At 45.1% G+C, this 25,721-nt stretch overlaps 1 protein-coding gene across 3 annotated transcripts; it reads left to right on the top strand.

The window, feature by feature from the left end:
* The first annotated feature begins 231 nt into the window (after window positions 1–231).
* On the top strand, window positions 232–14,061 carry LOC148123869 (vomeronasal type-2 receptor 26-like). Of its 3 annotated transcripts, XM_087918599.1 has the most exons (6): window positions 232–602; window positions 1,239–1,558; window positions 2,524–3,345; window positions 6,102–6,302; window positions 10,495–10,621; window positions 11,477–14,061. In XM_087918599.1, exons 1-6 carry the CDS (start codon window positions 392–394, stop codon window positions 12,385–12,387), a joined length of 2,592 nt encoding a protein of 863 aa, XP_087774725.1. In that variant the 5' UTR covers window positions 232–391; the 3' UTR covers window positions 12,388–14,061. The 3 variants fall into 3 exon arrangements, with proteins under 3 accessions (XP_087774725.1, XP_087774723.1, XP_087774724.1); XM_087918597.1 differs by lacking the exon at window positions 232–602 and having other exon boundaries at window positions 1,235–1,558; window positions 6,102–6,176; XM_087918598.1 differs by lacking the exons at window positions 232–602; window positions 6,102–6,302 and having other exon boundaries at window positions 1,235–1,558.
* Window positions 14,062–25,721: the final 11,660 nt, after the last annotated feature.

Here is a 25,721-nt window from a genome sequence, read left to right as displayed (position 1 = left end):
TGTTTTATTCCAGCCTCTCCTCTGCAGATGGAGCCCAGAAAAAGTTCAGGATCCCAAGAGGAGAAGTTGCTTCTTGCTGTAATTATGGCCTTTGAGACCTGTGATGCTATATCTCCAGTTTTTGACTTTGATGCAGGCATTAGACTGAAGCCACATGCAAAGGATCTTGTATCAGAAAAGGATAAATTTCTTGGTGAAGCTCTCTGGGACCAAGTTTTGGGACAGGTACAGGCTCTGCTCTTGATTGCACCTTTCTCTCCTTTGCAGATGAAACTGAGTGATTCTCTGTTTAGATCAGGAAATCCACTGGCACTTCTCAGAGTCTTTGCATTTCTCCAACTGTTCCTGTTGTTTGTGTTAGAAACAGGAATTGGATTGATTAATGCTATGAATGATGGACCTCCTGCTTCTGCTGCTGCTGCTGCTGGTGTCCACATCAGTCTGTGGGAAGCTGAGAAGGAAATGCCCACTGAGTTTGGAGCACCAGGATGGGTACAATCCATGGAGCTTTTACAGGCCTGGAGACCATCTCATTGGTGTGGTCACAACTGAAACATACGTGTCGCCTATAATGTTGCCCTTCAATAGCCCTCCTTCGATACCTTCTCCTTCGTAAGTCATGCAGGGTGATGGAGTTGCATTCTCTCCATGTGCAATTCTAACACTCTCCTTTTCTTCTTATTTCACTTTTTGTTGTACCTCAGGACCTGTCTAATTTCCTGAATGATTGTTATTTTCCATGGCTTCCCTCTTTTGCTTTATTTTGCTTTATTCCTGTCAAGTAAGAGATCCTACACCATTTCTGACAGATGGCAGTCCAATCTCTTCTTGAAGGTCTCAAGCGATGGTGCTCCCACGACTTCCTGAGGGAACTTCTGTTCTATTGGTTGATTGTTCTCACTGTCAGAAAGTTTCTCCTTATTTCCAGGTTGAATCTCTTCTTGTTCAATTTCCATCCATTATTCCTTGGCTGGCCTACAGGCGCTTTAGAAAATAGCTTGACCCCTTCCTCCTCTCTGTGGCAGCCCCTCAAATATTGGAAGACCTCTATCATGTCTCCCCTTGGCCTTCTCTTTACTAGACTAGCCAAGCCCAGTTCCTGCAACCGTTCGTTGTATGTTTTAGTCTCCAGTCTCCTAATCATCCTGGTTGCTCTTCTCTGTACTCTTTCTAGAGACTCAACATCTTTTTTGTAATCTGGTGAACGAAACTGGATTATTTTTAAAAAATATATTTAAAAAATTTTTTTACAAATTATTTTTACAATAGGGAGAATTCTGATTTAGAAATGACCCAACAATTAATTTTTGCCATTCAAACGGTCAACAAGAATTCCCAGCTCCTGCACAATCTCACACTTGGTTACAACATCCATGACAACTATATAAGCACTTTACGCACTTCAGATGTCTTGCTGGACATTCTTTCCACTGGAGAAGGCAATGTCCCCAACTACGGCTGTGGGAGGAAGGAGAACCTCCTGGCTCTGATTGATGCAACTGCCAGGGACATCTCCATCCAGATGTCAACATTTGTAGGCACCTACAAAGTCCCAGAGGTTTGTGTGTGTTTTTCTCTATCTAAGGTGAGAGGGGTGGGGTGGATGAACAACAGATCCAATATCTTCATAGAATTCAAGAGCTGTTTTTCAGAATATTAGGGAACATAACTATGTCTTAGCCTATTATATTCATCTTCAAGTTCACCATTAAAGACCTGAAGAGCCATAAGGTCCCTATAGAGGATATTCTACTGAATATTCTACTATTGAAAAACTATCCAGGTTTTGAGGTCCTCCATTAGCATATTCATTTTCACATATCAATAATATCTGCCTTATCCAATTGGAATCAAGTTGGCAATAGTCCTGTCTATGTATAAAAAATATTCAGACCAAGAAGAGTATCTTTGCAATGGATAAAAGGACTTCAGCTCCTACCCTCATAGATAATTGTTAATTTACACAATTTCTGCATTGTATAAATTCAGGGTATATAATTATTGGGTTAAAATTAAAATGATGAAACAGACATAGTCCCCAAACAGACAAAATTTCAATTAAACACTGATCAGATTGTACAACTGTCAATTTCTGTTAGTAGTTGTGGTCTCTTAGTCTCTTGTACATCTAGAGAAGAAGCTAAAAAATTGTTTAACAAAGAATTTGGGATATAGAAGCTGAGAAAGAGGTTTTAGTACTCAAAAATAGCATATAATACAGCCCTATATCTTAGATCCAGACATTTTATCTAACATCTGCTAATTTGAATCTAATTGTTGAAATTGTATGGGTGACACAGAAATTTACATTGCATTTTTTATTGTTTTTTTTGTTTAATATGATTTTGCGTTCCATTTTTATATACAATCTTGTTAATATTCTGTGTTAAATATTTTAAACCATGACTAAGGAACAAACTATTCTTATATATTCATCAAAACAAAATTGGGTTTGTCAATAACTAATATTTTGGAGTTGATCTGGGCCCCATTATAACGCAGCATTTTTCATTACTTTTTCAGATCACTGCTCTAATTCCTTCAGAAGCTCTGAGTGATAAAAGGAGATTCCCCTTTTTCCACCAGATGCTCCCCAAAGAAGGATTCCACTACCCAGCAATCGTCCAGCTGCTCCTCTATTTCAGATGGACCCTGATTGGCCTCTTTGCTACAGACACAGAGAATGGAGATAATTTCATGAGGACTTTCCCTCCGATGCTTGTCAGGAATGGAATTTGTGTGGTTATATCACAACGATTCACAAGAACTGCACAAGAGGTTAAATCACAATTGCTCTCAGAAACAGTAGCTCTCCTGGAGGCCCTTTCTAAGTGGAGACAAGTCAATGTCTTTATTCACTTTATGGAATTTATTACTGTCTGGAACAGAATTCTTCCTTTCCATTTAGCACTTATGCATTTGCCAGGACCCATTGAAGGGAAAGTCTGGATCCTCACAAATTTTTTATCGGATATAATAAAGAAGGAGGTATTTCTCAAATACATCCATAGTATTTTGAAATTTGGTTATCTGTCGAAAGAAAGTCCAATGGAAGCTGCCTTTGAACCCGATTTCTTTGTGGAAGATCAGTTTCAAGATCATTATTTTCGCTGTTCCCTTTCCAAGCACATCTTTTCTGTCAAAGGCCGCAGAAGATGTACCCAGAAAGCCCCACTGGAGACCCAGGAGAAAAGGAACAGGAAACGGATCGAAAGTGACCCCCATTCATACAGTCTCACAAAGACTCTGGCCCAAGCCATGAATGCCGCTTATTCCTCCAGATCGAGGAGGGGAAGGAAGGAGGGAGAAAAGAGGTTGGGGGCTCCGAGGCTGCAGCCATGGCAGGTATGGGAGGTCCCGATAGGGATCCAATAATCTGAGATCATTTGGAGAAGGAACCCAAAGGAGAAGGAGGGGAACACCTCAACCTTCTTGTGCTGCAAAAGATCAAGAGATTTGCACCATCTAATTGCTCCTGTCTGACGCTCCGGAATAACAGGGAGCAGATCTGAAGTTTCTGTCTAGCCTCTGTTGGAAGCAATCTCCTTCTGGGTTCAGTTCCAAGTGGGGAAGAAAGACGCTGGAAACATGGTGACTGCTTGGAAGATGGTTTAATGGTGGACAGGAGCACATGCCTTGGTTGAGGAAAGAAGGGCTGAGATGCTGAGAGTGCAATTGTTTTATGCCCTCTGTTGTGATTTGAATTTGAGCTTGTATTCTGATCAGTTGTCAGACTCCCATGGGGCCTTGCAGGGGCAACTCTGTAGGCTGTCCTGAGTCCCAGGCTTGGTTGAGCCTGACTGGATGGTGATGTAATGAAAGGGCTTTGGGCAATTCCTATATAGCTTTACTTGGAGTAGATCTTTGTTATGTAAAATAGAGTGGCCTAGGCCAGAGTAATGGTCCATTAGCAAGTGTGGGGGGCCTGAGTTTCAGGCTCTCTGAGTTTCTACTTTTCTTTTTAGGGGAAATATATTCTCCCTTTTTAGTATATCGTAAAGTATTTCATTTTCCTAGGAGAGAGGAGGGTTTTAACTCCCAACACCTTTTTCAGTCATTGGAAGAGTCTTGAATCCTCCCTTGTCCAACTAAGAGATGTTGTAAGTTGGAGGAGCTGCTCTCATAATCTCCTTCTTGTCTTCTCTCAAGACTCAGTTTCAGGTTGCAGTCAAGTACGATTTTGGGATTGTTTTCATAAACATGTATTTATTTACAAATAACTCAAGATGGCAAATGTCTCCAACACAGCTTCCTCCTTCAACCTATCCATTTTACTGCAGAGCAGAATTTGGCCCCATTCAGAGAAACTCCTTCCTATTGATCTGAGAACTGCAGTTGCACATAAAAGAGTTCCAAATTTCCTAGATATTTTATTAGGAGAGGCGTCACAAAGTGAATCCCTGAGTCCTGTTAGGAGATGCAGCATAGCAGTCCGTGAGCTGCAGTTCAAGGGGCCCCGTGTCCACAGGGGCCCAGTCTCAGTTCAGGCACTCTTTCTTTGTATCAGTCCCCTGAAACGGCTCTGGGAACTCCATTGCAGCTCTTGGAGGTTAATTCCCTTTGGATTTTTGGCACGGTTATTCGATATAAATATCTCATTGCTCTAAAGGCTGCTCAAATAAACATTCTTGGGAAGAGCAGCCCCATCTTGTTGGATTTCCAGATCTTTAAGACCTTGTTTGAGTTCAGGAAGTCCACTAACTCATCCCCCATCCTTAAAAGCCCTTCCCTGCAGAAGCCACGGGGGCTGAGTACCAATGAGTAGTTGTGTGTTCATTTTCCCCACAACAACAACCCTGTGAGTTGAGTTGGGCTGAGAGACTGGCCCCCAATCCCCCAGTCTGCTTCATGACCAAGGCGGATCTTGAACTCACAGCCTCTTGCTTTCTACTTTGGACACTTAATCAGTAGAGCAAACTGGCTCCCTTATATACTTATCAAGCTTGGCACAATCCTTCATCCAAACTGTCTCCCTTATATACTTATCAAGCTTGGCACAATCCTTCATCCAAACTGTCTCCCTTATATACTTATCAAGCTTGGCACAATCCTTCACCCAGTGCATCACTAATGTTCTTATATGAGATACTATAATTTATCAAATCCTAAAACTCAGATAGTTTTCTACTGCTTTTTAGTCATACAGTTGTTTCTAGGAAGAAATCATAAATATTTTTCTGGAAATTTGGTAATGCTTAAATAACATAAAAGTATATTTGCCTGAGAATTGTTATAAATCTTGTATAATAGCAATTTATCAATCCTATTATATTAATGACAACATAGAAAAATTGCTGACTTAACGACAAAATGTTATATCTTCCCACTTTCATGACAAAAATTTAAAAAACTAAATATTATTTGAGTACCATTTTTAAATCAGTTTTTATCCACTTATCATACCATCCACCCCTCACTTAACTAGGTTTCTGATCACATCACAAAATTGTTTATTACTCTTTCCTGAGATCGAGTTATATCAGCAGTATTTCCATAATGTACTTAGGAAGTGAAATAATATGTGAGGATGACTTGCATAGAGCACATAAGTTATATCCCCCCCTTTCCCACAATCCATTTAGAAAGGGCCGTGATAGGAGGGAATGACTTTTGGGGGGTGGAGGAGAGATTCTGCCTGGGGAAGAACCAGATAAGAGGAGGACACCTACAGCTGCATAAAAAAGAGTCCGTGGGAGATTTGTACTTTCTGGCTGCCCAAATCCTGTCAGTGCAGCATTACAGCGAAGTGGGCCTAGCTCAGGTTTCCTGTCTGAGCCTCCTGGAAGAGGATTACCCTGACAATTTTCTTCTTCTGAAATCCATGTTTCTGATAAGCAACGTGTTGCTTTCAGGGAATTCATAAATCTCCTTTTTTATGTTGTTCAATTATATTTTGTCAAAATCTATATTCTCAAAATATGATCAACAAATTTTTGTGAACTTTTTTCCCTTCACTTGTAAGATAGTGGCAACATCTATTTTCCTAATGAAGCATGTGTGTAAATTAGACAACTACAGGAGAAAGATTCAAATGTGAAAAAGCGTCTGGAATAAGAAACAAAGTTTTCTGCTTTTAAAATTTCTGCATGTTCCCATTCTAGTTCCATCCTTTCCTGGAGAAGAATGAGTTTGTCAATATTTCAGACCTTAAACTCTACATGGACCCAAATGGAGAGGTAGCAGTAGATCTGTTCATTATGGGCTTCTTGGTTCTTCCCAGGGAAGTGACTGTGGCGTATTTTGTAAGACAGAGACTTTCTATCAACCAAGATGTTCTTTCACAACTAAAGGTGCTCAACAAGGTAGGAGAAAGTTTTGCTGTCTTTCCTCTGTTTTCCAAAGCCTGAGGTCCCATTTCAAGAGGGCTGATGCTATTCCCCAAAGGTGGTTGACCTTCACCGAGAACTGAATCTGGGCAGTAGAAACCGGATTTTTTTCCCTTAGGCTGCTTAGGAGGCTTCGATATTGTTCCATTTTGTGGACCACGTACAATTAAGGGTCTCCATCAAAGGGTTGAGAAACCCACAAGGGCTGGGGGATGTGTCCCTAGTAGCTTCTGGTTGTTTGCTCCTTGTGCCCAGAAGAGCAACGAAGGTGGCAATTCTGTTGACCGGGGCCTGAATCCAGGCTTGGACCGTATCGGATGGGATTGAATTGTGATTGGACGGAGGTCCTTTTGGCCCCATTGGAGGAAAGAAGCTTCCTCTCATCCTGCTTGGGGAAAAGTGTCCCCTGAAGGGGCAGCTCCATAATCTGGGAGGCTCTTAAGGAGGCCAGACCTGGCCAGAGCACTCCATGCCTCCCTTTCACCCTCCCTGGGATGGAGCAATGGGCCTTCTGCTCGTAGGAAGCAGCTCCAAGGCTTTCACCTGAAATTATCACCTGAAATTATCAAGATTGTTCTGATATCACACCTTCAAATTATGGGTGTAAGGAGAGGGGAGAAATGTGTGTTAATGGGGTCATGAGAAGGAACCGGCTGGTTATCACTTAATGCTGAAACTGTTTCTCAGTTCCATCCAGGGATGGGATTCAAATTTTGTAACAACCGGTTCTGTGGGCGTGGCTTAATTTATGGGTGTGGCTTGGTGGCCATGTGACCAGATGGGCATAGCCAGATGGCCATGTGACTGGGAAAACAAATAAAATTGGTCCTTGCTTAATGGCCAGTTGCTTAGCAAGTGTTCTAATTTATGACTGATCTCCCCAGAGCTCCTTGACCTGGTTTTGGAGTTTTGACAGCCATAAACACAAACACACAAGCGCACACAGCCTTCTGATCCTGCTATTCTTTGATTCTGTAAGGATCTCCTGCTTGAGCAGGGGATTGGACTAGATGACCTCCGAGATCCCTTGCAGGCCAGCCCTAGATTGCTGTGCTGCTTCAAAGAGTCTTCTGAAGCCAGGGTTTGTGTCCTTCCGTCCTCTCCTTTTTTCTCTGTCTCTCTCCCTCCCTCCTTCCATGTATTTATCTATCCATCCATATATCTCATTCACTTTCTCCTCCCTCCATCTCTTTCTTTCTTTTTCTTTCTTTGTCCCATCCTTCCATCTCTCCCTTTCTTTGTCTATCCTTTTGCTTCCTTTCTCTCTTTTATTTCTTTCTCTTTCCTTTCTTGTCTCTCTCTTCCTCTTCTCTCATTCCCTTGATTTCCCTCTTTCCCTCTCTTTTTCTCTCTTTCCCCCTCTCTGTATCTCTCTGTATCTCTCTCTCATTCTGCCTCTTTCCCTGTCTTCCCCTCCTCCCCCTTTGTGTGTGTGTGTGTGTGTGTGTGTGTGTAAAAGAGAGGCATGGATAAGTCTGACCAGGTCTGGTCTCTTTAAGAACCTCCCCAACTATGAACCGGCCCTTTCAGGGGACACTTTTCCCCAAGCAGGACAAAGCTTCTCTCCCAATGGGACCAAAAGGACCTCCACCCAATCATGATTCAAATTTATCTGAATTCAGGCCCTGGTCAACAGAATTCCCTTTTTTCTTTGCTACTTTGGGCACAAGGAGCAAACAAACCTGAAGTTTTTACTGACACATTCTTCAGCCCTTGTGGGTTTCTCACCAGTTTGAAGGAGATACTCAACAATAGATGGTTCACAAAATGGAGCAGTGGGAGCAGTAAGGGTGATGGTGGGGGATAGTGACGCGGCCAGGTATCTATCTTCCCCCCTCTCTCCCCCACTCTGTGTGTGTGTGTGTATCTGTGAATGTGTGTGTGTCTCCCTCAAGCCAGCAAGCTCTCCTTGGTGCTCTTCGCTACTTCTTTCATTTCTTCTTTTTCGAATCCAGACTGGCTGAACAACAATTGCCAGACCGCGGTGGAAGCGTCCATTCGGGTGACCCTCCTCCTCCTCCTCTTCCTCCTCCTCTCACACCCGGCAGCTGTAGATGGATCAGGAAGGTGCAGTTGTGTGGGGAGATTCTCGCTCCTCAAGTGAGCAGCCACCCACCCCATACCAGGTTTTGCTGTGCTTTGGCATTTGCTTGAGGAGCATCTCCCCATGCACATGCACCCTCCCGGCCCTGCCACAACAGCCAGTTACGAGAGGAGGAGGAGGGTCGTCCGAAGGGATGCTTCCACCGTGGTCTGGCAATTGTTCAGCCAGTCTGGATTCCAAAAAGAAGAAATGAAAGAAGTAACGAAGACCGCCAAGGAGAGCTTGCTGGCTTGGCCATGCTGCGGCTTTCAGGGAGACACACACACAGAGTGGGAGAGAGAGTCGGGAAGATATGGACCCGGCCGCTTCACTATCGCCCACCGTCACCCTCACCTTCTTAGGCCAGGCGAGGGAGGGGAGGGTGAGGGGCAGGGCCAGCCGCTTCAGCAAGGTGAAGAGGTGGCGACAAAGCACACTTGAGTAGAAACCTGGGAACGGCAGCTCCTGAGGGGCTTTGAGGTCGGATGACCTGGAGCGGCCGAGATCCAAGTGAGCATTGCACCACAGGTTTACCTGATCTCCCACTTCTTTGGTGTTGGCTTTACGGAGCCGCAGGGTGAGGTCTGGGCTGACATGTGACAGCAGTGCCTTTAGCTGTGCTCGCTTGTAAGTGTCCAAATAATCTGGTGAAGACGGCGGAGGAGTCACTCAGGTAGACCTCCCCCATCCGCAGTCTTCCTCCTGCACAAAAAGGCCATTCCCTGAGCTAAGAAGGCAAGGAGCTGTGGCTCAACTCACCCAATCCCTAGGACTACCCCAAATGGTCCCAATTGGGTGCAGAGAGGGCAGCTCCCCCTGGCAATCCCCCTTTCCCTCAGTGCTCTGACTTCCTGTGGCTCACCTCCAGTCTGAACACCAGGTTGGACCACCAGAAGGCCACTTCCCCGCTTCTCAACGGCGCTCCTGTGCTGGCCACTGCAAGACTCTCCATCTCTTTCCCCAAATTCTCCATCAATTTCGAAATGAAGACACCTGTTGCTGACATGGGTACGACCGGGCTGCCGGCCACCTTTACCCCCCCCCCCACCCCACTTGCCTTTTGCCACTGCCACCTGGACCCCTAACCCCCAGCAGGTAAGGCCCAGCACCTGCGGTGAATCCCAGCTAAATTTCGCTGTACTGGAGGACAGGTGGAGAGGCTCATGTTTTCCTGCTGCTGGGAAAGCAAGAGAGTCTTTCCCAACACAGCAAAAAGTTTGCAACTTCCCCTCCAATAGGTGGATCTGGGCAGCAAAAAGCAGCCTGTTTGAATCCTGTTTAAATCCTGTTTCTCTCTGCAACCTGGAACTGTGCTGGGAAAGACTCTCTTGCTCTCCCAGCAGTAGGAGAACACGAGCCTCTCCACATGTCTCCCAGTACAGCGAAATGTAGCTCAAGTTCCCACCAGTCTGCATCCCGCCCCCCGACTGGATTCACCACAGCTGCTGGGCCTTCCCTGCTGGGGAAGAGGGCAGCGGGTGGCGGCAGCAAAAGGCTAGTTGGATGGGGTAGTAAAGGTGACCGGCAGTGGCAGGTAGGTGACTGGGCCCCGGAGCTTGCAGAGACTCCCTCACCCAGGGAGACCAGGCAGGGCCACAGCGGGAGGCATGCAGCAATGGCTGGACTGGCGAGTGGGCAAAAGCAGGCTGCAGGCGATGCCGTGCATGCATGATAAAGACTGACTGGGCGCGGAGGGGACAGGCGGGCAGAGAGGGGCGGGGCCAGTCAGTGGTTCAATTTGCCAGTTGTCCGAACTGTGCAGAGTCATAACAACCGGTTCTATGGAACTGGACAGAATCAGTACAATCCCACCACTGTTTCCATCTCTCCAGACTTTTCTATTTAATAAAGTCCTTTTCTTTTGGCAATGTGAGATGCCAAAAGCAAAAGAGAGGAACTAAAGAACAATTTTCCAGAAGTTATATCTCCAGCCATTTGTAAAAAGTGAGAGATTTTGTATTTACTTAAGTGAAGACCAGAGGCTAATATCTAATATCTTGTCTAATATCCATTTTTACCTCCATTTTCCAAGGACAGAGAGTCCTAACACATTTCCTTTGGCAAACCTGTTTTTTTTCTGCTCAGTCCTTTCCTCAATCTGAATGTGTGGTAAGTTGTCATCCTGGATTTGTCAAGAGGGCTCGAGAAGGAGAGCCAGTTTGCTGTTACGACTGCATTTCTTGTCCGGAGGGGACCTTCTCCACTCAGAAAGGTGGGTGACACCAGAGGAAAATGGGAGGCCTGATGGAACTGGATCCATCGAGACAATTGTCATGAAAGTGTGAATTAAAACACACTTTTAAGCTTAATTGGTTTCTGGTTTATTTCCGAAATGCCTCATTTCTTATCTAAACAGAAGAGCAAAAAGACTGTGAAGGAAGGGCTAGATAGAGAGAGGTGGCTGTGGCAGATTGGACAAGCTTTACTACTGCCAGAGAAAATATTTCTTCTTTTTAGCTTGGATGTGTCCTTCCTTCCACATTTACTTCTCTAGAAACACCTGAGTTCCTTGAAACACGAGGAATTGGTTTAGGTCCACCTCCTGAAAGGAGGCTTGCAATGCAGTCTACATGGGCTCCCTTTGAGGAACACTGAAAAGGTGTTGCTGATGTATGAGATACACAATATGGTGGCATGGATAGTTATGCTTGTATGTGTCTGCACCCGTATCACCACTGCTCCAATGGCCATTTCAAATTATTTGCAACAGTCACTTGATCTGCTACCAGCTCCGAAGTACCACCAGAATTGCCATCTTGCACGTAAGTTTCTCTAGAAAGATTAATTGATTCATTATTTACCTTTAGTAAGGAGGTTCCTATCAATATTCTGAACATTACAAAGGAAATCTTTCAAGTCCAAAGCTTCCCTCAATTTCACAGCCTATCAAAAATATACTGTAGCTATATTTTTTTAAAAAAAGTGATAACACTTATTTTTTTGTCTCTGGAAATATTAAGAAATCCATCCCGGAAAATGCTCCTGATAATCACTTGTTCCCAAAGAATGTATAATATATCTTGAAATGCAAAGGACAAAGAAATATGGGGTTGTTTTTTTTTCTCAGACACAGAAAAATGCACCAAATGTCCAGATGATAAATTCCCAAATAAAAAAAGAGTCCAATGTATCCCCAAAGTGATAACCTTCCTGTCTTATGAAGAACTTCTGGGCACCATCCTGGTTTCTTTTGCCCTATTCTTGTTCCTAACCACAAGCCTTGTTTTAATCATCTTCATTAAATATCGAGAAACTCCCCTTGTCAAAGCCAACAACCGGGACCTCTCCTACATCCTCCTGGTCTCCCTCCTGCTTTCCTTCTTGTCTTCTTCTCTCTTCATTGGTCAACCAAGAAAAGCCACCTGCCTTCTCCAACAAATGATCTTCAGCATCATCTTCTCAGTTGCCGTTTCTTCTCTCTTGGCCAAAACCATCACGGTGGTGCTGGCTTTCCTGGCCACAAAACCAGGAAACCGAGCAAAGAGATGGTTGGGGAAGCATTTGGCCAACTCCATCATCCTATCTTCTTCTGGTGTTCAAGTGATCATCTGCTCCATCTGGCTGGGAGCTTCTCCCCCCTTCCCTGACTCTGACCTCCACTCCCAGCCTGGAGAGATCATCCTGCAATGCAACCAAGGGGCCGTTGTCATGTTCTATGTCACCTTCAGCTACATGGGCTTCCTGGCTGCCGTCTGCTTCACAGTGGCTTTCCTAGCCAGGAATCTGCCCGGGGCCTTCAACGAAGCCAAGCTGATCACCTTCAGCATGCTGGTCTTCTGCAGTGTCTGGGTGACTTTTGTGCCCACCTACCTGAGCACCAAAGGGAAATACATGGTAGCTGTGCAGGTCTTCTCCATCCTGGCCTCCAGTGCTGGTCTGCTGGTCTGCATCTTCATCCCCAAGTGCTACATTATCCTTCTGAGGCCAGAGCTGAACACAAAGGAGCATCTCACAGCCAGAACATTTGTAAAAACATAAGACATAACACCATGACATTTAAAGAATTATAACATTTCCTTTTATCTCAAAGTAGACACTAATTATTTCAACTTAGATAATGTGCAGGAATCAAAGAAATCATGTTTACATTTTTCAATGGGAAATGTTTGAATGACTGTAATCCTTGCAACTCTCTTCATCTCAATAAATCTTGCTAAAGGGAACTCTGAAAATTATTCAGAGGAATTTGTTATTCAGCCACTGCCAATGAATTTGATACCTTATTCATACTGAGAGCAGCTAATAGTGTATCTATGAGAGAATGAATAGGCAAAATGGTAAGATGGCTGGTGTGGGAGCTAAGATCCAACTATGTTGTTTGACAATCTCCATGAGAGCCATTGGCCATCCCACCAAGCCAGAGAAGGCAGAGGTCTCTAGGGCTTCTTGCTTAGATGTTCTCATCCAAGGAGACCTAGTTAGCACCCCTTTCCCATAGCTGCTTCTGCCCTGTGAAAGAAGCTTCTCCATGAGATTCACCATCCTCTCTCCATCCCCTGATTAAAGTCGGTTCTTTTCCCTAGTTGAGACCAGAGTCCAGAAGATGTGGAAGGAGGAGAAGCCCCACGGGAGAGTCAGGCTGCATCCTGACGAAATTGGGCTCATTGTGGCTGCACCGTGTGAATAATTGCAAGCAGGAGTTTGGGGACGTCTCAAACTCCACCAGAGGAAAGAGGGTCTCTCTCTCATTTTCTCTCCAAGGTGGGAAGCCCAGCAGTGCAAACCTTGAAGTCTTCACCTGCAGGTTCACTTCAGTCCTCTCGGGCTGCTTCCAGCCCCAGAAATAATTCCTACCAAAGACTTTGCTCCAGGCCCCCTGGAAGCGAGCAGAAGTGGGGAGAGGAAAGGTGAATATTCTGACTAAGAGATCCTGAACATCTCTGGAGATAAATTTCAAGGAACTATAAGGCAATAAAGGCAATCCTCCACTTATGACCACAATTTTTGTTGCTAAGTAAGTTCTGTCTCATTTTACCAACTTTTTTGCCTCAGTTGTGAAGCAAATGAGTGTGGTGTTTAGTTAAATCATGCGGTCATTAAACAAGTCTTCCAGTGACCCCAATGACCCAAGGTACTGCAAGTGTCATAAATACATGCCTGAATTTTTGTCACGTGACCATGGGGTGCTGGAATGGTCATTAGTGTGAAGTCACTTTCCTGAGTGCCGTGGTAACTTCAGTCACCAAACAGATGTTTGTAAGTGGAGGACTCCATGTTGTCCTCAGAGCCATTTTTGACAAAGAGGCTCCTGCCCTTAAGATCCCATCAGAATGGAGCCAGAAGGGACCTTGGGGGTCATCTATTCCAACCCCCTTCCCAAGTAGGAGACCCCAGACCATTCCATGCAAAGGAGTGTCCAGGCCTTCCTGGAAGACCTCCAGGGACAGAGCCCACCCCCACTTCTGAAGGCAGCCTCTTTCCCTGGTCCATGGGGGATTGAGGGCTTCTGGCCTGCTCCTCAGGGGGTTGCTGGAGGGACAGGAGAGGCCTGGACTTCATCCTTGAATCCCCCCCATAAAAACACGGAGAAAAGGCTGACATTCTTAGTCCTCCTCCTCTGGGGAGAGAGCCTTGCCAGGACCCCTGGCCTCTCTTGCAGCCCCAAGGAGGAAAGGCTGTCCCTCCCCAGCCTTTCCCACTTTCCCCTGGCTTCCTTCCGGAGGGACCCCCGGGATCTCCTCCCAAGGCCCCCAGGACCACCGGGAATTGGATCGGAGGGGGCAAAGCCAGCCGCCATCCTGGCAACAGTCTGCCTCTCCTGGGTTGCTGCTTCCAGGGAGCCTCACTCTGTTGCCAAAGGCCCCTGGGGTTTTTGCCAGAGCAAGGGGACCCTCCAGCCCCCACCCAGGAAAGCAGCGGAATGGGGTGGGGTGGGAAGAAGAGAGGAGACCCCCCCAGCCTCACACAGGTGCACGGTTGGAGGTATTAACCTCCTTGAAGATGGGCAAAAAGAAAGGCCACCCATTGAGCCATTGCACCCTCTGTGTCCTGGCCAAGCAGGAGATCCCACATGGCTCCAGTTGCAACCAGGGTCTTTTTATCCGGGGTGATTTGGGTGAAGACCCTGGGTGGATGAGGGGAAGGTCCAGGGAGGAAGGAAGGTTGTCTCCTATATTCACTGCAGGACCTTCATGGACAGACAGGTTGCTATCAGGTTGGTTTTCATCCCCAGGCTGCAACTTCCTGGTGACCAATTTTGGGGATTGTTTCGGTCTGATGCAGCTGCTGCTTTGGGACCGTCCCCCCTTGCTCCCCATTTTTGGGGGATGGGTGGGCCCTTGACTCCCCCCCCCAAATGGCCCAATGTGCCCCAGAAAAGCATAGAGGAGACCCAACCTGAGACCCGGGGGAGGGTTGGCTCTCTGGGAAGGGACCCTGAGCCCACTGAGGGTCTCCATCTGCAGGGAGCCCTTTCAGGAGGGCAGGAAACCTGGGCATGAACTAGCCAGGATTGCTCCTTCTTTTTTTAAAAAAAAAAACAAAAACAAATTTTATTAATTTTAAAAAACAATACACCAACAAACAAAACGTAGAATAATAACATAGGACATATTTTCTAAAGAAAACAAATAGAACATTTTATTTAAAGACAGAATAGTTCCAAATTATCACATTTCCATACCAGCACAGTTTAATATGCATATTCATCTTATCTGTTCAACTTCATATCTTTTCCCACCTTCTCTTTATTTCTCCCTTTCCTCCTATTCAATTATATTTCTTTTGCCTTAAATTGTATATATTCATTATATCCATCTGTCTTATTTAGAATTTCATTATTCTCTTCCAACATTCTTCTAACGTTTTGATAAAAAAAACAAAACACAAAACATAAATACATAAAACTTCTTTTTGGAAAGAGGCTTACCCCAGGTAACATCTTTTTATACAGACATAAATCAAGTTCACGCTCACTTAATATACTATTTCATATCTTATTTAACATTCTATATTTTCTATATATTTTCTCTCTTCATTCACTCTCTTAATTCTATTTTATTTATTTCATCTCAGTTTAAATAATTATACTTGTATCTTTTGTCTGTTCTCTTTCAATTATCTGTTTTTCTTTTCTTTCTAGTACAATATTTCTCCTGTAATCACTGATTGAAGAATGACAACTTTTTATCTTTCCCCTAAATTTAACGCTTAAAATAATACATACTTTCCATGCTGATTCTGCTTAGTACATTCTAAGTATCACATTTTAGAATAATAAAACAAAGAAAAAAAGAGAATTAAGTTTATAAAATAGTAAAGACAATATTCCATAGAAAGTTAAACTCCATTGTTAAATCTTAAACATTTTTATACGTTCTCTTTAATGCATTATTAACTCATATAATATTTCAGTTTTCTAACTCAATTTCAAATACTAATATCTACGATACAATCTTATGTACTTTTGCAGAATCATTTTTTAAATTATTGTTTACCCTTTATCTCTGAAAAAACCTGTTTTTTAACATCTTGTTTTAAACCTTTATGACTTCTCTTTCCTTTTTCCCTTCCTTTCTTATCAATTCTAGCCTTTTTACGCCCTCTTCTCTCAAACTCCACTCTCTTAATCTTCCCTCTCTGTTACATTTCTCTTTTCTGTTGCTTTCTGACATTGTATCGATTTTTCATCTTATTTTTCCCTTTCTTGGTTGCTTTTTTAAGTTCTGAATTCTCCATTTTCTTTCCCCCATTTCTCTTTTCTTCTTCAAGTGAGATTGTCTGTCCATTAAAGATGGCTTCTTCTCCTTCATCCCAGCCTTCTTGTTTTTGTATTTCTTGGTAGGTAGAAATAGCCATTTCTAAAAAGTGAAAAATAGATCCAGAAGACCCCTTGCCTTCTTGTTCCTCTTCTTTTAGTTTTTGAAATTCCATTTGCAATTCTTCAACCAATAGTACCATTTTTCTTTTTCTTTTCCTTAAGCACAATCCAAATGTTTTTAATCCTTCAAGAAATAGTTCCCCAAAAACCAAAAGTCATAAAGCAATCCAAATCAGAACAAATTGTTTCATTTAGCACTTTCTTCCTTTTGTATTTTTTCTTCCTGGGGTAAAGTTCAATTACACAGTCCCAAAGTAATTTTTAGAAGTCTTATTGTCATTTATTTCTAATCTTGTAAGCTGCAAGCAGTCTCCTTCAATACAATCTTAAAATAAATTCTTTACCTTTTCCCTCCCACTTAGAGCAAAAAAAGTTTTAGTATTTAATTCCAATGTTCAGAAATCTTTTATCCTCTTGGCTTTAAGTTTAAAATTTAATTACCTTCTATGCCCAAGCAGGTATTTCCGATTTCCATCAGCTATTTCCATAGGGAGGGAGAGTGAGAAAAAATAACTTTCCCTTTCCCTTCTTCCACCGCTTTCCAATCTTCTTAGGAAACAATGTATCATTCAAGCAATTAAGATTCCAGGGTTTTTAAAAGTTCCTTGTTGTCCCAGTTCAGCCAAAAAACTTTCACTTTCTCCAACTTCCTCCTTCACAATCTTACCCAGCTGCAGACTTCTTTGTGGTGGCCATTGCTGACTGCTGCTCCACCGCCTAGGTAAAAAGGAGTTTAGCCAGCTGAGGAGGGGGTTTGTGATACCCCCAAGCCCCTGCCCGGATCTCCTCTCTTTTTGGTTGCCTCTACGGGGCAACCATATCCTCCAGATCCATCTGGATCGGAGGCACTTCGGCAGTGAGCGCAGCAGGAACTGCGCACAATCGTGGATTCCTGCCATCGCTGAAGCCTGCAAACCGGACATTTTTTGGATTGCTCCTTCTTTCATCACCACATCTCAGCCTTGTTTCCTTTCAGCAAGAAAAGCATATTTGCTTCCCACAGATGAATTTCCAAATCTGGAGCTCTGAAACTTAGAGCCGAGTCCTTCTTCACGTGCTCATTCCCAGCCCTGCAGAGGAGCCTCTTCCCCCCTATGATGAAGGGAAAGGCAGGGGATTTATTTCTTCTCCCTCTTGGCTCCTCAGGAAGTTTTCCAGCTGCCACCTTGGAAACCAGTCCAGTGAATGGAAAAATACAAGGAATAACGCAGAATTATGTCCTGTCCTGAGTCAGGAAGCCCTGAATATGGAGAATTCCTGGCTTGGCCTAAGATTTAGGCCTTGATTGTCCCTGCATAATTTCAGGCTCTGGCCCTCCTGCTCTCATGGCCGCTTTCCCACTTGAGAGGTTGCTTTCAAAAGGGGACAGATCAGTCCTGCAAGACTCATTTCAGTCCATTTCCAGGTGGACAATTTCAAATAAATCCTCATTTTAATCCCCTTTGACCCAGGCAGCCTCATGGGCGGGGTCTTCTTTTCAGGTCTTCTGGCTTGCAAGGCTTTGGCAGCAGCAGGGATTTGCAATTCTGTGTGATCCCTGCTGCACTCGCTGCTGAGGTGCCCCCAATCCGGGTGGATTTGGGGGATAAAGCTGCCCTGTAGAGGCAGCTGAAGACAGGGGGGATCCAGACAGGGTTTTGGGGGTGTTGCAGACCCCCTCCCCAGTCGGCAAAGCCCCCTTTTCCCAAGGCGGTGGAGCGGGAGTCAGCAATGGCTGCCACAAAGAAGTCTGCAGCTGGATAAGAAAGTGCAGGAGGAAGAAAGGGAAAGTTTTTTCTTTGGCTGAGCCGGGACAAAGAGGAGCCCTTAAAACCTGGAATTTGCCTTTCTATTGCTACATTGTTCCCAGAAAGACTGTGTAAGCAGCAAAAGAAAGTGAAAGTTATTTCTTTTCACTCTCCTTCCCTACGGAAGTAGCTGATGGAAATCTGGAAAACCTGCTTGGGCTAAGAAGGTAAATAAACCTAAAAATTAAAGCCAAGGGGATAAAAGATTTCGGAACATTGGAATTAAAAATTAAAAGTTTATTGCTATAAGTGGGAAGGAAGAGGTAAAAAAAATTATCCTAAGACTTTATTGAAGAAGACTTCTTGAGGTTTATATGATTAGAAATTGATGAGAATAAGGCTTCTAAAAATTATTTGAAATGGTCTAATTGAATTTCACCCCAGGAGGAAGGGGGAAAAAAAAAGAAGAAGAAAGTGTTAATGGAACAGTCTGCTTTGTTTTGGATTGCTTTGTGACTTTGTGACTTTTGGGGAACTATTTCTTGAAAGACTAGAAACATTTGGGTTGCTCTTTTAAATAATAATAATAATAATAATAATAATAATAATAATAATAATAATAATAATAATAATAATAATAATAATAATAAATGGCATTATTTGTGCAAGAATTACAAATGGGATTTCAAAAGCTACAACAAGATAAACAAGAAGGCAAGGACTCTCTTGGATCTATCTTTCGTTTTTTGGAAATGGCGATTTCTACTTACCAAGAAATACAAGAACAAGAAGATTGGGATGAAGAAGGAGAAGCCATCTTTAATGGACAATACATTCAAGAGGAAGTATTTAATGGACAAAAAATCATAGCTGAAAAGAATAAGGGGGGAAAGAAAATGCAGAATTTAGAACCTAAAAAAGCAACCAAGAAAAGGGAAAATAAGATGAAAAATCGATACAATGCCAGAAAGCAACAGAAAAGAGAAACACTACAGAGAGGGAAAATAAAAAAAATGGAATTTGAGAGATTGGGGGGTAAAAAGACTAGAATTGATAAGAAAGGAAGGGAAAAAGGGAAGAGAAGCCATAAAGGTTTAAAACAAGATATTAAAAAAAGTTTTTTTTCAGAGACAAAGGGTAAATTATAATTTAATATATGATTCTACAAAACTATATAAGATTGTATTGTAGATATTAGTACTTGAAATTGAGTTAGAAAATTGAAATATTATGAGTTAATAATGTATTAAAGGGAATATACAAAATGTTTAAAAGTAAGAGTTTATTTCTCTATGGAATATTGTTTGGATTATACTATAAATTCAATCCCTTTTTTATTGTTTCACTATTTCCAAATGTAGTACTTTGTCCTAAGCAGAATCAGTATGGAAAGTATGTTTTATTTCAAGTGTCAAATTTAGGAGAAAGATAAAAAGTTGTCATACTTCAACCAGTGATTACAGGAGAAATATTGTATTAGAAAGAAAAGGTAAATGGATAATTGAAGAGAACAGACAAAAGATACATGTATAATTAGTTAAACTGAGTTGAAATAAATATAATAGAATTATGAGAGTGAATAGAGGAGAGAAAATATATAGAAAATATAGAATGTTAATTAAGATATGAAACAGTATATTAAGTGAGTATGAATTTGATTTATGTCTGCATAAGAAGAGGTAACCCAGGGTAAGCCGCTTTCCAAAAGAAGTTTTAGGTATTTATGTTTTGTGTTTTGTATGTCTATGTCTGAATTAATAAAATTTTAGAAGAATGTAAGAAGAATGTTGGAAGAGAATAATGAAATTGTAAGACAGATGGATATAAAAAATGTATACAATCTAAAGTAAAAGAAATATAATTTGAATAAATAGAAGGAAAGGGAGTAATAAAGAGAAGTTGGGATAAGATATGAAGTAGAACAGATAAGGTAAATAGATATATTAAATTGTGTTCATATGGAAATGTGATAATTTGGAATTATCCTGTCTTTAAATAAGATGTCTTATTGGTTTTTTCAGAAAAAGATTTCTTATATTATTATATCCTATGTTTTGTTTGTCTGTATATTGTTTTGTAAAATTAATAAAATTTGTTTTAAAAAAAAAAGATTCCAGGGTTTTTAAAAGCTCCTTGTTGTCCCGGTTCAGCCAAAAAACTTTCACTTTCTCCAACTTCCTCCTGCACAATCTTACCCGGCTGCAGACTTCTTTGTGGCGGCCATTGCTGACCGCCGCTCCACCACCTAGGTAAAAAGGAGTTTAGCCGGCTGAGGAGGGGGTTTGCGATACCCCCAAGCCCCTGCCCGGATCTCCTCTCTCTTCGGTTGCCTCTACGGGGCAACCATATCCTCCAGATCCATCTGGATCAGAGGCACTTCGGCAGTGAGCGCAGCAGGAACCACGCACAATCGTGGATTCCTGCTGCTGCCGAAGCCTGCAAACCAGACATTTTTTGGATTGCTCCTTCTTTCATCACCACATCTCAGCCTTGTTTCCTTTCAGCAAGAAAAGCATATTTGCTTCCCACAGATGAATTTCCAAATCTGGAGCTCTGAAACTTGGAGCCGAGTCCTTCTTCACGGGCTCATTCCCAGCCCTGCAGAGGAGCCTCTTCCCCTCTATGATGAAGGGAAAGGCAGGGGATTTATTTCTTCCTCCCTCTTGGCTCCCCAGGAGGTTTTCCAGCTGCCGCCTTGGAAACCAGTCCAGTGAATGGAAAAATACAAGGAATAATGCAGAATTATGTCCTGTCCTGAGCCAGGAAGCCCTGAATATGGAGAATTCCTGGCTTGGCCTAAGATTTAGGCCTTGATTGTCCCTGCATAATTTCAGGCTCTGGCCCTCCTGCTCTCATGGCTGCTTTCCCCCTTGAGAGGTTGCTTTCAAAAGGGGACAGATCAGTCCTGCAAGACTCATTTCAGTCCATTTCCAGGTGGACAATTTCAAATAAATCCTCATTTTAATCCCCTTTGACCCAGGCAGCCTCATGGGCGCACCCCAAATCCAAGGCCTGAATGGTCCCTTCGGTCTTCTCTGGTATTAGAAATCCCTCTTAAATTCTAAGATTCCTTCCCTCCCTCCTCTCATCAAAGCCATTGCTTAAAAGTGGGGAGGGATCCAATGTCCAGAACAGAACAGGGTGGCCAAATTCAGTAGTTGAGGGGGGTTGTTTCCAGGGGAGGAAACCTCCTTGGCTTCTTGTTAGCCAGCTTGATCAGAACCACTGGTGCCTGTTGCTGTTCATCCCACACTTGCCAATGAAGACGACTGGCATTCCTCCATTAGACCTTTGTCACCTGGAAAGCATCCACCCACCCCAAGGAAGCAACCTGGGGGGAATATCTAAGGTGACACTTTCTGAGTGGCACTTCCTGAATCCAAGACTGAGCTCTTCCCTCCTTGAATTGCCTGTCATGAGCCAAGTTCTCCAGGGGTCTCCAAGAGGGGGGAAAAGACCAGCTGGGACCTGAAGAGACCTGAAGGCATGGAATGGCCTCCCTGGGAAGGTGGAGGGTTCATCCCACCTGGGGATCCCTAAGGAGGGGCTGGACAACCATGGGTGGGGTGGCCTTCCTAGCCACACAGCCAGGAAACCACCCGAGGAGGTGGCTGGGGAGAAGCCTGGCCAGTTCTGCCTTCTTCTCTGGCTCTGGAGCTCCCCTTCCCCCCTGGGCTGCCTGGGTGGGAGCCCCTCCTTCTCTCCCAGCCTGCAGGGATCCTCCTCCTCCCTCCACGCAGGGAAGCTCTTCCTGCTCTGTGTGATGGGGCTGCCCTGGGCGGCTGGCGCTTCCTGCCCCATCTCCTCTGCTCCCCCCTCCTGTCTCAGACCCCCAGTTCTCCCTCCTGGGCCAAGGGGTGCATGGGAGTGAACCCCCCCAATGACTGGAGACCTGGGACACAGAGACCCCCAAGGGCATCTTCAGAGCTTCGGAGGTGGGGAGGTCGAAGGGGCCGCAGAGCCCACTATAAGCTTCACATCCCCACAACCAGAAGACCTGGGGCCACCAGGCGCCCCCCAACCCCTTTCTTGGGTGGCCTGGCAAGAAGAGAGGTGGGGTGCCCAACGCAGGGCAGCCTGGAGAAGCCCTTGAGGCCCTGAAACCTCCAGGAAGGAAAGACGGATGAGGCAGGGAGTCCTCCACTTACGACCGCCATGGAGCCCCAGCACTCGTGTTGCCCAGGGAGACGTCTGTTAAGTGGGCTTTAACCCACTTTATGACCTTTCTGGCCCTGTTTGCTAAGCAAATAGCTGCAGACGTTAAGTGAGCCAGATGGTTCTTAGGCATATCTGCTTCTCCATTGACTTTGCTCGCCCGAAGGTCACAAAAGGGGATCACGTGACACCCTCCCAGGACACTGTGGCCTTCATAAGTGTGAGACAGTTGTTTAAATGTAAATCCTGGGACCCCAGGGAGGCTGCCAGAGCCACAAGGGCGGAAAGGGGCCCTAAGTCACTTTTTTAGTGCCACTGTGGCATTGAATGGTCACTAAACAGAACATTGAAGGTCGAGGACCCTCTGCCCAGGAAAGAGCGAAACCGTCACAGTAGGGAGGGAAGAGGAGGATTCCCTAATAAGTCCTGGCAGAGCTGCAGGGAAGTTTCTCCTGGCCTCCTCCTCCTCCTCCTCCTCCTCCTCCTCCTCCTTCCACCCAATTCCCCACCTGCCTCTTTTCCTCTGTCCGTCCGTCTTCCTCCTCCACCTCCCTGAGAAAGAAACGGCCTTGAAGCCCCTTTGGGGTTCTGAGGGAAATGAGCTCAGGCACAGGCAGAGATTCGGGGGTGGGTGGGGGCAGAGCTCTGGGGCTTCAGTCTGACCTCCCTGATTTTGGGGTCTCCTGCCACTCGGAAAGCCATTGCCTGACTTCTGAAAGGGCCAAGAGACTCTCCTCCGGCCTCGGCCCTTCCTTCTGGCCGGGACCAGGAGCTGGTGGGCTGCACACCTGGGAGAACAGCAGTCCCACCTGCTAGGTGCAAAGCTGGCACACTAGACTCGGATCCTGGCAAGAGATGCAACCTGGGGACCCTCACCCATTCGCTCCCCCCTGCCCTGGGCCCCCATGGGGCAGATCCCCCCACCCTGCCCAGCAAGGCCAGAGGGAGCCCCCTCCAGGGGGCACCCCACTTCCTAGAGCAGGAGGAGGAAGAAGCCCCAGGGGAAAATTGGCAGCAGGGCCCCAGGCTGACCTCCCCTGCCCCCTGGACCCCACCAGCCCCACCTGGCCTGCAGATGCCCAGGGCTCACCTGGGAGCTCCACCTGTCCCCCATCTGTGATGCCAGAGCCGCTTTCCCAGCCAATCCCAAGGAAGGCTCCTCCCTCAGAGCTGGGCTTTTTATAGCATCTGAGCTGCCCAGACCAGATGGGAGGGGCTCCCCCCTGCCTCCCTCTCCCTGTGCCCCCTCCCTCCCTGCCCTCACGGGGGAGGGGGCAGACCCACTGCAGACCCCCCTGGCCCTGCAGGACCCCTGCATGCCCCCTCCTGACAGCACAGTCCCCTGCCAAACCCTCTCTGAATCCAGCCCTTTGGAGGCTGCTTGACCAGTGAGGAGGAAGCCAGACCCAGAGAGGCCCCTCAGTTTCAGCCAGCTGGGCAGAAAGGTTGTCTGGAAGCCCCCAGGGGAAGCCGACTTAGAGATCTTGGCCAGGCTGCTCAGAAGTGGTTGCCATTGCCTCTTTCCCAGGACTCCGAGAGAGTGGCTGGCCCAGAGCCTCCTAGCTGGCTTGGCTCTCCAGGCAGGACTGGAACTCAGCCCCGCCCCCCAGGATTGAAGCCCCAGCCACCCAATACCTTTTATACCTTTTATTTGATTCCTTTTCCTATGCAAGTTTGTTTTATGGCTGGCCTGATGTTCCCTTTGGGCTTTTCCTGCTTGGGTGACACCACTGTCCTCGTGAAGTTCCCTTTCCACACCTCTTAACCATGGTTTGTTTCCCAAGGTTGAACCATTTGGCCGAGTAGTCAGTGGATGATGGGAACTTGGAAGAAGATGAATTCCTGGAAGAGAAGCTGATCAAGAGGAGGTACACAGGCAGGCTTCGACTTCCAATCATTCATTTAGTGACCGATCCAAGTTACAACCACACTGAGAAATGGAACTTAGGACCATTTTTCACAATTAATGACCTTTGCAGCATCAAATGCAGAGATCAGAATTTGGGTGCTTGGCCACAGTTTCATGTTTATAATGGCACCAACATCCCAGGGCCATTGTGATCCCCTTTTACAACTTTCTGACAAGCAAAGTCAATGGGGAAGCCAAATTCACTTAATGACCAGGTTCCTAACTCATCAACTGCAATGATTCATTTAATGACTGTGGCAAGAAAGGCCATCAAATGGGGCAAAACTCACTTGATGGATGTCTCACTTAACAACAGAAATGTTGGGGTCAGTTGTAGTCATAAGTTGAGGACTACCTGTATTGGGGACCCTTTTCTTCTGGCGAGGACCCCGCTCACACAACATGCTTGACCAGTCCGGGGTCCTCGCAGCCCCCCTGAGAGAAGACAGAGGTCGACATGGAGCCTCCTCAAGGCCAGTGAGAAACCCTGGATGACCATAGCCCCCCTCCTCCCCTCCTCTGGGGTCTCCCTGGGACAAATCCAGAAGTTGGGGTGGGCATCCTCCCCTCTGGGCCTCACCCGGCTTCAGTCAGACATGGCTGGGAATCTCCTAGAGGAGAAGAGAGTCTCATTGTACATCAACCTGGCCCTGAAAAGCCACAGCTTGAACCCGGAGCCACCCAGGATCTGGTCTGCAGGCCCTGAGAGCAGAATCTGAGGGAGGTTCAGGGGGAGAACTTCCAAGCGGTGGACCTGGGATACGGGCCTTCCTCTGTTCCTCCCTGCCAGGGTGGGCCTGCCTGTCCCTTCAGTTCCCCCTCCCACTCAGCCCCCCAGTTCCCCTTCTGGGCCAAGAAGTCCATATTAATGTCTCCCCCAGTGAAGAAACATCCTCCCTGAACAACGGATGCCAATAAACCAGGAACAAAGGAGTTCCAACAGCACCTTTTTTGGGATAGAAAGTCTCAGCCCCAGAAATTGGGAAGGTCAGAGGGGTCCCTCCCCCCCCAAAATAGAAGATCCCCACAACAGAGGAAGAACCACCAGATCTCCAGAAATCCTGTCGCTAGAAATCAGGTTGCACCATCCACCACACTGTGGGCATCACCGCCATCTTTGTGGGTTTTCCCTGTGATAAGATGGGTGACCAGTAAATTGGATCGATGGATGGATGGATGGATAGATGGATAGATGGATAGATATTTAGATAGAGAGATGGTAGATAGATAGATAGATAGATAGATAGATAGATAGATAGATAGATAGATATGAATGGCTAGATATAGATAGATGATAGAGATATAGAGATAGATATGGATATGGATGGATAAATAGATATAGAGATAGACAGATAGACAGACACACAGGCAGGCAGGCAGGCAGGCAGACAGGGAGGCAGGCAGGGAGGCGGATAGGTGGATAGATGGATGGATGGATGGATGGATGGATGGATGGATGGATAGATAGATAGATAGATAGATAGATAGATAGATAGATAGATAGATAGATAGATAGATAGATAGATAGATAGATAGATAGATAGATAGATAGATAGATAGATAGATAGATATGAATGGGTAGATAGAGATAGATAGAGATAGATATGGATGGATAGGTAGATATAGATGATAGATAGAGATGGATAGATAGAGACGGATATGGTTGATTAAATATATATATATATATATATATATATATATA

This window comes from Pseudonaja textilis, unplaced genomic scaffold (assembly GCF_049901715.1).
Source record: "Pseudonaja textilis isolate UNSWEBS1 unplaced genomic scaffold, rPseTex1.2 PTEXCTG126, whole genome shotgun sequence".
Lineage (NCBI taxonomy): Eukaryota > Metazoa > Chordata > Lepidosauria > Squamata > Elapidae > Pseudonaja > Pseudonaja textilis.
The sequence above is the reverse complement of the archived record's forward strand: the minus strand, read 5'-3'. Positions and strand labels throughout refer to the sequence as shown.